Below are 13,083 nucleotides of genomic sequence, written 5' to 3' on the forward strand. Positions count from 1 at the left end.
AGAAAGCAAACATAGGCTATACACCTGGATTAAACTTGGGGTTTCTTAATATGCTCTGAGATTTATAGATCCACCAGTGGGCATACCAGTGTGATTCGGCTCCATCGCCTCCTGCTTGCTTACAGTAACTTGATATGCTTCAAGGCTTGGTCCTTCTAACTGATTTTCCTACTGGGCTCTATGGGGAAATAAACAAGGAAAACTGCTGAAGCTCATCATGTTTGTCTTTAGGCTCATTAGCAGCAGCAACATGATCTGAAGCTGATTGGACAAATCAGAGTGCTGTACCAGCCAGCCGTGCAATCCACACTACCTCAGAGTAATTTAGAGTAAAATGTAACTAAAGCTGAATTCTCATAGAGATGCATTTAAATACATATATGTAAAAATATCTGGGAAGAGCCCTTCAAAATAAGACGTCAAGAGCTTGGTGATGTGTATGGGCTTCAGTCATTCCATAGTAAGAATTTCTGACTACACACTATTGGTGGTAGTCAGGCAAATGGCTTAAAACACACACACATATGCGTGCGTGCACACACACACAAGAGTGAGATACAATATACTTTATTGTCTCTGTGGGGAAATTTGTTTTGGACACACAGTGCTGCTAGTTTTCCATACAATAAAAGAATACAAATCAATAACACAAAATATTGCACAAATCCAAAACAGAAGGCATAGCATTAGAATAATAAAACATGACATCTATCCATACATCCATGCATTACATATATACATACAGTACATACATACGTACGTATGTACATACATAACCAAAAATGGGTTATGGCCCTATACCACTTGACAAGAGCACCAATAGGTTTGCATAAGTCTGCATCACAGGAGCAATTACATTGTTCATTTGGATCCCATCTACTAAAGGACACTTGTCTGAACATCCAATCAAAAATTAGAGTTAGAGTTAGAGAGTTAGATTAGAGAAACAGTCTCACGGTAGCTATTTGTCGACTGTAAGGTTATTACAATTCAAGGGTCGGTACAGCACAGCCTTGTGATCTCCTGAAACACACTCCAAGTCTGTATTAGCTCAGAAAGTCCAGGGAGCAAAAAGGAGCTAGATGTCACCATGAGGTAAACACTGTTGAAGTATAGCACTGTTTTCATGTGAAAACCTCATAACTCCAATTTGGCTGATTTTCAAATTTTAACTTAATTTGAAGATTGTAATGGTTTAGATGAAACCCTTTCAAATCTCATTAGATAAACTCAAAAGTGCATGGTGGTCTAGCTAAAAACAAGGCTGTTTTTCTTAGTTCCTGCAAAGTTGACATTTTGGAGATATGAGGCATTCACCAGCGATAATAAGGCTTGTACGTGATCAAATTATAACCCCTGGCTTGCTTCCTCCTTGGGAACCACATGGACATGAAATCAAATCAAACCAGGACAGGCTCTTCCATTTTTGGATTTAGTGCTGTAGCGAACGTACATGTCTGATAGGACACACTAAATTATAACTGGCATTACAATACTGATGTTATGATTCTTATTACGCGCTTTCTGTTCCTGTATGTCATGACTATTTTGCCCTACGGAGACAGCAGTACCTACTTTATGTGTGTTTTAAATATCATGACTAATATTTAGAATTCATAACAAAACTCCCAGCCATAAATACTACTAAATGATGTTCTATCCACTCAACCACAAGCATTACTTTGGGCAGGACAGGAGACAAACCTTGAAGTCATTTTTCTCAGTTTAACTTCTCAAACAGTTACTGCTCTTTGGCATTGTATGGCAGTATTGTATAGTATTGTGTGCGATGGAGTGACGAAGTTGAGCTTCAAACACCTGCAGCACAGGATAGAACTAGATGGAAACATGAGCTGCTCAACCAAAAAAATAGGATAATTGGGAAGGAATGCCTTGAAAAACTAAAGGGGTCTTGAAATGGAAGATAAGTCCTTTTTTATTAATTGTTTTCTAAAGAAGACTGATGTTTACTGACCTAACCTCCTGCTGAACATGTGACATCAATGTCGCCAATGCCTCTTTTCAGTGGCACCAAGGGTAAACTGAATGAGTCACGATACGTAAAGGTTGTCTTATAGTTGGCTTGTATTGACAGCAGTAATGAAAAAATGGATGTGTCCTCTGGCTCTAGGGCGACATAAAAGAAGAGAAGAGAAGAGAAGAGAAGAGAAGAGGGGAGGAGAGAGGAGAGGAGAGGAGAGAAGCGATTGCCTCAGGATCACAACAACTTCCTAAATTACTTGCTTCTGTGTCTGATCTGCTTGAGTGGAGAGGAGAGCGCACATCACTCAGAGTCACTGATTAAAGCTTTTATTAACACTGCCGCCATGAAAGGACTTCATCCGAAATCACAGTGTTTGCCTGCACCATTCTCATGTCTAATTGTCTGTTTAAATCGATTCCCTCCGTCTCGGACACATTTCTCCGGGCTCCCTCATCTCGTCAATACGACATATTCTCTTCACACAGTGCACTTTAAAGCCCAATACATCAATCTGAAGTCTGTCCAGTCCGGCTTGTTAAACGCGCTATCCATGCATTGCACTGACTGCATGACTGGGGAAGGGAAATAATATGCCACACACTATTTGTCTCTGTACATTTGCTGTGTCGCTATCAATGTACATACTGTTATTCACACACTCTACACACATTTGTCGATGTATGCGTGTGTATACATAATGAAGATTTGTTCCAACATGAGAGGCACCACTTGAAATAGAAGCACCTACTCTGACAAAATAATTGTGAATCCCATTAGATTTATATTTTCTGGTGATACTGACTGGTGAATGTCAGGTAATACTGTTTTTTTTTCAACAATGGATAGTATTGAATGAAATCTTCCATATGTGAATGTGTCAAAGCATGCATTTGCAGACATTTGTGCAGCTGTAAACAGGTGGCAGGTGTGACTGAGTGACTGAAGGCCAGAGGTTGCGTATGCGTGTATGCGTGTGTGTGTGTGTGTGTGTGTGTGTGTGTGGCGGGGGGGTGTATGTGTGTGTGTGTGACACTGACTCTATGTGGCATTGTAGTCATGTCTTATGTAACATGTCTATATAGGGGATGTCATCTTGAAAGCTCCAGAAGATCCACGGTTTTCCAGTCAGCTTCAGTTGTTCTGTGCTCCAGTGGCGGCTTCACAATGTTACTGAGATACTCCACTCAGACTGGGAATGACCTCAAAGTCAAGGTAAGTGGGGAGGAGATGTTATGTAATGGGTTATGGTGGAGGGGTGTCTGAAGCACTCAACTGAGTCACAACACTGCTCTGCTCCTGATGGCCCATCTGGCTCAGAGACATGAATTACACCATTAATTCTTCATCACTCTCGTCATCATCAAAGTTTTAAGTTTGAAAAAACAGTCTTGGAACTGAACCCAAAAACTTTCTTGATATAAATCTGAATGAAAAGAGCAACTAAAGAGTTCTTTACATCATTACTTTCCCCAAGGAAGAGTAAAAATGTTCAGATGACCTATAGCTCCACAGATTTATACAGTGAATGAGTCACACTGCTTGGATGTGTGCGTGTGCGTGTGGGTGTGGGTGTGTGTCTGTTGGGTGTTCATCAACACTGCAAAATATATAATCCACTGCTTTACCCACATTGAGCAGTCTAAAATAATAACCTGATTAAGTTAAATGAGCAATCCACTAATTTGTTATAATTGTATTCCTTATATTTCTTATATTCCTTATTTACAGTCATAAATTATCATTTCAAGACATGTAAAATGTTAGTATCCTCTCATCTCTTAAGGTTAGGCATATTTTTGACTAATTACTGATTTTTGAAAACTATCTATGGCTGAGCCTATCAGCTATTTTTGCTGAAACGTGACAAAGTCACACAACTTATTGCTTTATGCTGATTCAAGATTGATAGCTATTGTCCAATACTATTTATCAAAATTGATGGAAAGAGGGCTTTTCGTAATGCAGATGAGCTGAGAAGACATTTCTGTGCAGCAACTAGAATGTATCAGCAGTAATCTGAAAATTACACAATTATTTATCAGACTCCTACAAACCTCTGTTTTTTTTTACTCAAAAGTGCTAAAACACATGGTAGTCATTATTAATTAAAAAACAGTGAGTGGAAGTATTAAGAGCAGCAGAAACCACTTGCTGTTTCTTGCAGTCTTCCACAAAACACCTGTTTGGAAGATGATTTAAGCATTATAAGCTTAAAGACAACAGTAAAGGATAAGCAGTGTTTTCTTTTGCAAAAGCTGATTTTGTGAGTGATTACAGAAGCTATAAGGTAATTTCCATTGCTCTTGACATTTCCTGCACTTCCTCCTAACTCATCTCAACGCCACGGTGGGTAAGTTTGAAGGAAAATGGAAAACGAACACAATTATCTCCCCTCTCCCCTCCCTCCACTGCCCATGCTGCCTGTGGCAAGCGGCCTGCAGCTGATTGACAACTTGGAGCGAAGCCCTGCTGCTCTAAAGTTCACCTGAATTGGTTAGATGCCCGAGCCACTCAATTTACATTGGAACCAAATAGCAGAGCGATGCCACAATCAATATTGCTGAGATTCTGACACATGATCTTACTCATTCACGTCCACCAAACATGAGGATTACCTTTGCTGAAATCAAACAAAATGTCAAGGAATAAAACCTTTCTATGGCAGCTTTAATAGGCACTGAATGGACTTGTGTGTTTTATTTTTCCTCAGTGGGAATAGCTGGATGCCAATTTTCCCCTTCAATGTGACTGTAATCATGATACTTTCATCTGTCACATAGTTTGCTTAAGCATGCTTAGGCCGGAGGTTGGACTATTTAGCATATCCAGAGAATGTAAAGATGCAGTCATCTGCTCCATCATTCAGAATGAGATCATGCTCACTTTCCACCCTGTCAGTGCAGCAGTGGAGGCGGGACACCTGCCTATAGGTGCAGCCTGACCTCTGGCTCAACTGGCAGATCACACCTAATCATGTTTGTCTCAGTATAGGGATTAAAAGTAAAATGAACCAAAAAGTGATGCAAAGCAAAATGAATCTCAGCTGTCTCATGCCCAATAATGAAATACAATCTCTGCTACATTCATTTGATGAAAGAAGTTATTTAACTAATATTGAGTGTTCAAAAGAATATGAATTACTCCCTTCCTTTCCACTGTATCCAACCCATCCATATTGCTCTCCCAAAGAATCTGGTGGCCATAGGCAGTGGTGGAAAGTAACTAAGTACATTTACTCAAGTACTGTACTTAAGTACAGTTTTGAGGTACTTGTACTTTACTTGAGTATTTCCATTTTATGCTACTTTGTACTACATTTTAGAGGGAAATATTGTACTTTTTACTCCATTACATTTATTTCACAGCTATAGTTACTAGTTACTTTTCAGATCAATATTTTATATTTAAAACATTTGATCATCTTTATAAAATAACTATAAAATAGCATTCTTATAGATTAGACTACCCAAAAGTATAGCTAAATTGTTAAGATTAGCTTCACGTTGACAACTTTAAAATGCTGCTTACATGTACATGTATGTCAATAAATCAGTATTAATATTCCAATAATTTATGGAAAATATAACTCTCTAAATGGGGACAGTTTGCATAATGAGTACGTTTACTTTGATACTCTAAGTACATTTTGCTGCCAATACTTATGTACTTTTACTTAAGTAATATTTTGAATGCAGGACTACTTGTACTTACTTGTAATGGAGTATCTTTACATTGTTGTATTGCTACTTTTACTTAAGTAAAAGATCTCAGTACTTCTTCCACCACTGGCCATAGGTGTATACTAAAGGTTGTATTTACTCCCTTATCCAACAGGAACACCAAGTAGAAAGAGTGTAGAAAGCCTCTTTTCATAATAGTAACAAGATCTACTTGGAAAAACCTGACTAACTGTAATATTCTGTTTCAAGATTTGAACACTGACTTGATCTATCACCTTATACTGCAGGAAGTTGTGCATTATTATGATGCTTTATTCCCAGCACTGTAACTATAGAGCATACTAACTTCAACGTTGTGGTATTACTCTGTATTTGATGACTATTGATATTAAAGCAATATGTTTGACTTGGCAACTTCAGCACTTGGGATTAATATGATACCTTACGATATGAGACACTAAATTAAGTTTAACTATATCCCCAGCAGACATTGAAATGAAATCTCCCATCATAATGACAAAGCTGTGTAATCTCTCTAGTTCTAAATGCCCAAAGCAGTAAAACTGGACTTTCCCTCCTGCAGCAACCTGGCACAGGTCTGACTTGCTGCATTTGGCCAGTGCGACTTGTTCTCTCTGTCGCCGACAACGTCAGTGAAATATTGTGTACTTTTTACCCTCAGGTGAAAAAAACCTTTGAAGTCCAAGGAGTCAATGTGTGTTTTATTTTTGGTAATAACAAAACAAACAGTACACTCTGTTGCAATGTCATTACTGTCATTACATTACTATCCTCTCACTCCGTGTGTCCTAGTTTACTTTGAGTAAACAATGACGCAAACATTAAAAACATTCAGTGACTGTCTTGCTTTGCAAAATCAATAAACACTGTATTGCGAATTAATATTACCCACCTAAACCTCCAATCCTCAGAAACCATGGACTTAAATAGTTCAAAAGAAGTGGTAAATAGTGCAAAACTCAACTCAATATGTGAATAAACATGAGACAGAGTGCTTCACACTACATGATCATCTTGCAACAAAACAGACTAAGACAGAATGTCTGTCTCATACTGTGTTATGTCTTAGATACCCAACACTGCACAGAACATGACTTTTTGGTTTAGCACTGTAAATTCAGGCATTTATGCCATATTGAGCTGATTTCTCCTTATTGTAGAAGAAGCTTGTGTTCTAGACAGAGGGAATACGTTTTTCAATCACATATCACAGCTCTTCAACTTGAATCCAGTCAGGCTTTGGAGAGTTTCCAATGCGACTGGAAGAGAGATTTCACAACCGATTTTTTTAATTCCAGGAATCAGCGTTTCAGTGCCCAGCAGAAATTTCCAGAAGGGCAGAGGCTATCTCCCAGCAGATATAAAGCCTCCCGGCCACAACCGACACAACTCACTCAGAGGAGAGACACCTTTAGCATGCAGAAGATGGATATTCTTAACAAAATGTGGTAAGTGAAAATTCTTTAAATATTTTCAAACTTGTAGAGTTCCTGATCAAAACACTATATATCTAGTTTGGGGGGGAAATCCTTAGCTGAAGCTCATTATTAAGTACCAGAAAATCCAATCTGCAAATGTAAAAAGTATTTTGTTAACTAAGGACTGATTACCTATTATCCTTTATAAAAGGAATATAATTTGTTTGAATTTTGTGCTATACAATCATTTTTTGAAAGTTAGTGTCACTTCAAATGGTGGATATCTCATTTTCATTGTCTTAAATCTGGTCCAGTTTTGTTCCCTCCATTGATCCAAAGGAAAAGAGAAAATGTATGTCTGTTGGTCATGTGACTCTGTTCTCAGGTTCTCCCAGGCTGTGGTCCTGTTAGCTGCATGGGCCTGTCTGGCAGATGTGGCTCACAGTGAAGGTAAGATCAAACAATCTATGTCAGGTAACACACAGAGACAGACACATTAACACACACACACACGCACACACTTGCACACATGCCAATGTTGAGAGACATATGGCCTTGATTCAACATCCCATTCTAATTTTTTGCTTTTGGAATATTGCAGTATGCATTTTTTTTTTAGACATGGTTTTTGATCTCTAATCATTCTGCATTAATCTTCATCATTAGCCACATTTACATGCAAAGAGCATGCCGTTCTTTCTCACTTAACCCGGTTTGGGTTGATGCATGTAAACGTCATAACGCTGATAGAATAACCCGGTCAAGCTCATACTCTGTTTATGAGAAACCCAGTTAAAATGCCTGGTTTAGTCCGATGTTAGTGGGATTACTGTGTCATCTAAACATCTTTCTCTTGTCAAAGTCAAAGTGACAGAGGGTTATGGATACATTTTGATGTCAACAAAAAACATGGCAGTGAGTAGAATTTACTATTACTACAGGGATCATCATTCTTTCCCCTGTATTAAAAATAACTGTTTATTCAGTCGAAGAGGGGAGGTAGCGGCTGTACCTTTTCATATTTTTGTACTGGTGAACTGTTCAATCTGTAGGTGGGACCCTACAGTTAGACAGGAATATTATGCTAACTAATTATTCATGGCAACAGGTATATATATATATATATATATATATATATATGAATATGGCTAATAACTGGGTTACTCTGTGCATGTAAAAGTAGTGAGCGTTGATTAAAAACAGTGAGATATTCTCCATCAACATAAATTGCAAATTGACCAAATAGCAATTTTTGGTAAAGAGGTGAACGTGAAGGCAAGGCAAGGCAAGGCAAGGCAGCTTTATTTGTATAGCACATTTCATACACTGGGGCAATTCAAAGTGCTTTACAGAGTGATAAAAATACAGTAAAGGTAAAAGATTTACAATTAAAAAGTGCAAAAGTACAGACAAGAGATACAAAAGATAAAAGACTTAAAAAGTAAACTAGTGCAGTTCAAATCAAACGAGATAGAAAGATGAAAGAACACAACAAATACTCCCACTTTTAGATGCTTGATCTGATATTTACATCAGATCTCACTGCCTAAGGCAGACGAGAATCATAGATTCTCCTCTTGGTCAAAAACCTCACTATCCAAAGATGGATGAGAATCATACAGGGTAAAGCTCTGTCCCCCCCACATATAGTGTTCACTCATGCGCAAGTAAGCATTACCTGGACAAGACGAATGAAAATTCGTACTTGCCCGTGTCAGCTCTGTTGGGATCCTGGACAGAAAGAGTTAAAATTAAGGTTATTTAAAAGCTAAGCTGAAAAGATACGTTTTTAGCCATTACAGGGTAGAGTAGGCAGTGTGAAATAAGAAAGTTTTTAGCTTTGACTTAAAAGTGGTCTGAGTCGGGGCTTGTCTAATATCATCTGGGAGGTTATTCCAGGTCTGTGTTGCATGATAACAAAACGCTGCTTCACCGTGTTTTGTTCTAACTCTTGGGACAGCCAGTAGGCCAGCCCCAGATGTCCTGTGAAGAGATGAGTCAAAAAAGCTTTTTGATGCCAGTATGCACCTTTAATACAATCTGTTGTAAGTAAAAAAAAAACATAACAGGAACACAAATATTGATGAAATTGGTTCCATTTTCCATTTTAAATCCATGTATTCTCAGTGATGCATTAATCCAAGCTTCAAACAATTACGGAGTCATTCACTCATTTAGTTACACTTTGAAGTCAATTCGACTGACACACTGTTGTGTCTATTGTGTTGCATTCATTGACTGAACAAGATATTGTAAGTCATACTGAGAGAAACAAACCCTGGCAGGATTTTAGTTAGTTTTTTTTTTTATTTGCATATTGGCTTAACATAAGATACCTAAAACAGCTAGAATACTTGTATGACTTGAGTGGGTGCTCTCCCTCTCTATGGGCAAAAAAGTGGAGACCAAGGCAACTCCTCTTTAAAGTATCAAAAAGCAAAAGATTTTATTACATTATTCATTATCATAGAAGCATTAACGAAGACATTAAGAAACACCATAGGGACGTCAAAACCATACAGCTTACAATCAATCATCTTAAATAGGCTAAGGTAACAGTTTTAATGTAACAGTTTTAACAGTCCAATAATGGCGTCTCATCAAACAGCCTATGTCAGAGATAACGTATAAAAACAAAGCAAGTGAATAACAATTACAATAGCAAATCCTTGTATACTACTACTTGAACTTGTACTGTATGATTTGATTCAGTTAATTTTTTCAGCAGAACTGAACCATTCATGTAATAAGACTGCTGCCATCGCTTTGAAGAAGAGACCACTTGAAGCAGTTTTCATGATTATCTTATCCACTCACAAACGACGCACAGATCAAAGCATAGATCCTCTGCCTCTGCTCCATGATGAATAAATCAATCATAAATGTGTCTGCAGGAAACCCTCAGTGCAGGAAGGCATGGCACTTAGAGGCTACTGCTCTGATTAATAGGAGATTCGTAGAGATGATAACAGTACTCTTTGATGGCTTACATGAACATGTTACGATGTGATAACCCTTGTTTCAAGTATGTCCCATTATATATTTCTGCTCTGGTGGAGTAAAAAAAGAGGAAAAACTAAAATGCTGTAAGCAATGTTTTACACACAAAGATACATTCCACAACAACAATTATTATATACAATGTCCCTATCTTTAGCCATTGATGGTGTTGGCCTTACTGATCAGAATGTACATTTCTAAATGTTTGGACAACTATATCTGCGCAACACAAAAACAGTAAAAAAAAAAAAAAACCTTCAAACACGACAAAAAAAATGAAGTGTGTCTATGTTCATGTCCCAGCCCTTAGGTCAGAAACGCGTTCCAAGCGTATGGTTGGGGGGACCTTGGCACCTCCTGTTCCCTGGCAGGCCATGGTCTATCTGGCTGACAGTGTGTATGATGGAGGCTTTGCGGGAGGCGCTCTCATCTCTGACCGCTGGGTTTTGACAAGTGGCAGGAACGTGTTTGTCATGAAGAATCACCAAGACACTCGGGGAAAAGATCCCACCATTCCTAAAGTTTACCTGGGTATCACTGAGCGCGCAGAAGCAAATGCCTCCAACGAGTTTGCAGTCCAAAAGGTGAGCAAGTAAGACATCAGGATGGAGGTCAAAGAAAGCCTTAAAACTGTTGTTGTAAAATGAGTGAAAATCTTGTAACCCCACTTTTGGTGATTTTCAGGTTTTAACTTCAATTGAAGGATTACATGCTCCTCTATGGGTTGAGAAAATTCGGCTCTATTTGGGTTTATGAAAGTTTTTCAAACCAAGATAAACTCAAAAATGGCATTGTCATCAAACTAAAAACAAGACGCTGACATGTTGGAGATACAAGGTTTTCAGCCGACAACGTTGTTGTAGAGCAATGACAATGGACAGATGAATTAAAGGCCAAAACCCTAATTCAGACTTCACCTTGCCATTCTTTCTAGGTGGTTCTCCACCCAGCCTTCCAGAACCAGACTAACTGGGAAAACGACTTGGCTCTGATCCAGCTGAAGGATCCCGTGGTTGTGGGGGAGAAGGTGACTCCCATCCCCCTGCCAGAGAGAGGCCAGGACCTGGGGGACACTGTAGAGGGGAGAGGGGCTATCGCGGGCTGGGGCTTTGGCACCTTCCTGACCTACGCCAACTCACTCAAACACCTAGTGCTGCCCCTGGCCAATCACAGTTCCTGCAAGGAATTGTATAACATTACCGCGCACATGCCAGCCGTGGACGACAACAAGTTCTGCACAGGACCCAGCAAGTATGACGAAAATGTTTGCTCTGGCGACGCAGGAGGTGCTCTGGCTGTCAAAGACCCTGAAAGCGGTGCAGTGTATGCGGCGGGGATCCTGTCCTATGACAGGTCCTGCAGGAGGGACAAGTATGCAGTCTATATGAAGATCTCCACATATCTGCCCTGGATCCACAGTGTGATGAGGGGAGACACAGAGCGGTCGCCTGCTGTACGCGCCGTTATAATGGATGCGATGTTGGCAAGGCAGCCTTAGAGTTTCAACCTCTGTTCTGTTCTTTAGATTTTATGGAGAAATCACATGCTCAGTATAAGAGATATATATACAAATTCAGTGAGTTTTTTTAAATACTCATGTCATCACTGATATTTGTTGTGTTCTGTCACTGAAATGTTACAATTATTATGTTCTTATATGAGCCAGAAAAAATGTTGAACAATTCTAGGGTGAATTCTAATAAATAAATTCACTATCTGAAATGGATTTTCCAGGTCTGTATCATTTCTTTTTGGTAAGGAAGTATTTAACAATTAAAAAGTAAACTGCAGTGCCCAGATGTGACTTTTCAATATTACACAGTTAAAAAAAAAAAAAAAAGAACTGGAGTGCTTTAAAGGTTGAAACTGCATTTCATCATGTGAAATCGCTAGCTTGAAAGCAAAGTTGTGGCTGGAATAAAAGTGAATGACACAATTCAGAAATGTTGTTTTTTAAGTGTTGCCGACATAAAGTTTCTCCTCCAATACCAGCATGACTTTAAAGATATTCCTCTGGGCAGGTGTGTCCAGTCTGTCACAAATAGTGAGCTTTCTTAGGGGAACAAAAGCTTGTCTCCATGCCAAAAAAAGTAGAATGTGATGGCTGTCTGTCCGGCAAACATGAAAGAGTAAGATAAGAGAGAGGAAAATCAAAGCCCATATGACTGGTCTTCTTCCTCAGGGACTTTGCAAGTGAAATATGAAGATAAAATAAAGGCTGACATGGTGGGGACGGAGGGGTTGACATACTCCACTCCTGCTGTTTCAACCATGTGACAGTTGTTTAATCTGTTAATTGTAGCTGTGTAAGTTTCTGGGTTCCAAGTTCCACTGAGAAAACCATGACTGACACAAACCAATAACCAATAAACCAACAAGGAATCTTGATTCCCAGGACAGAGTCTTTTGCCGATTCTCCTTTACCCCTGAGACCAACTGTTTGATCATTGACTCCACGTGGTGCTGTATGCTGGCCTTTATGTATGTGGTATTTATTTAAAATGATTTGTGCTGTATGACAAATATATTGTCTATATATTGTATATTATTATAAATGGTCTTGTTACCCACTGAATCGTCTAAAATACTGAAAAAACAGAACTTTACACAATGCCCTTCACAATAATGATATCTACAGTAACATTTATTGAGGCAGTATGTGTATGAACCTTAAGAGAGGGAAGCTAGGCCACAGAGACGACAAGACTACAAGGAGGCAGCGAGCCTTAAGAAGATCCAGGACCTCTCAGGAGTCCTGAGTCCTCTGAGGTCCTCGAAGTTTGAGGTGGATGAGCTGAAGCCCGTGCCTAAACCTAATTACACCGGTCAGCTAAAAGCCTGATTGACACTTCTCTCTGTCATGCAGCAAAGACCAGTAGCTGAGAAGGCAGGCAGCACTTTGCTGAAGTGAGGATGGACTAATGAGATAATTTCAGTCATGATTAACTTTAAATTTATATAAGATCCACATAGTTTCAGG

At 39.0% G+C, this 13,083-nt stretch overlaps 1 protein-coding gene across 1 annotated transcript; it reads left to right on the forward strand.

The window, feature by feature from the left end:
- The first annotated feature begins 7,110 nt into the window (after nt 1-7,110).
- Nucleotides 7,111-11,601, forward strand: hp (haptoglobin). The gene is made up of 4 exons (XM_071528805.1): nt 7,111-7,133; nt 7,489-7,577; nt 10,407-10,687; nt 11,038-11,601. Exons 1-4 carry the CDS (start codon nt 7,111-7,113, stop codon nt 11,599-11,601), a joined length of 957 nt encoding a protein of 318 aa, XP_071384906.1.
- Nucleotides 11,602-13,083: the final 1,482 nt, after the last annotated feature.

The sequence above is a fragment of the Centroberyx affinis genome, unplaced genomic scaffold, assembly GCF_046629955.1.
Source record: "Centroberyx affinis isolate AG114_WGS23_722 - 3 ecotype Tasmania unplaced genomic scaffold, CSIRO-AGI_Caff_v1 ptg001726l_1, whole genome shotgun sequence".
Lineage (NCBI taxonomy): Eukaryota > Metazoa > Chordata > Actinopteri > Beryciformes > Berycidae > Centroberyx > Centroberyx affinis.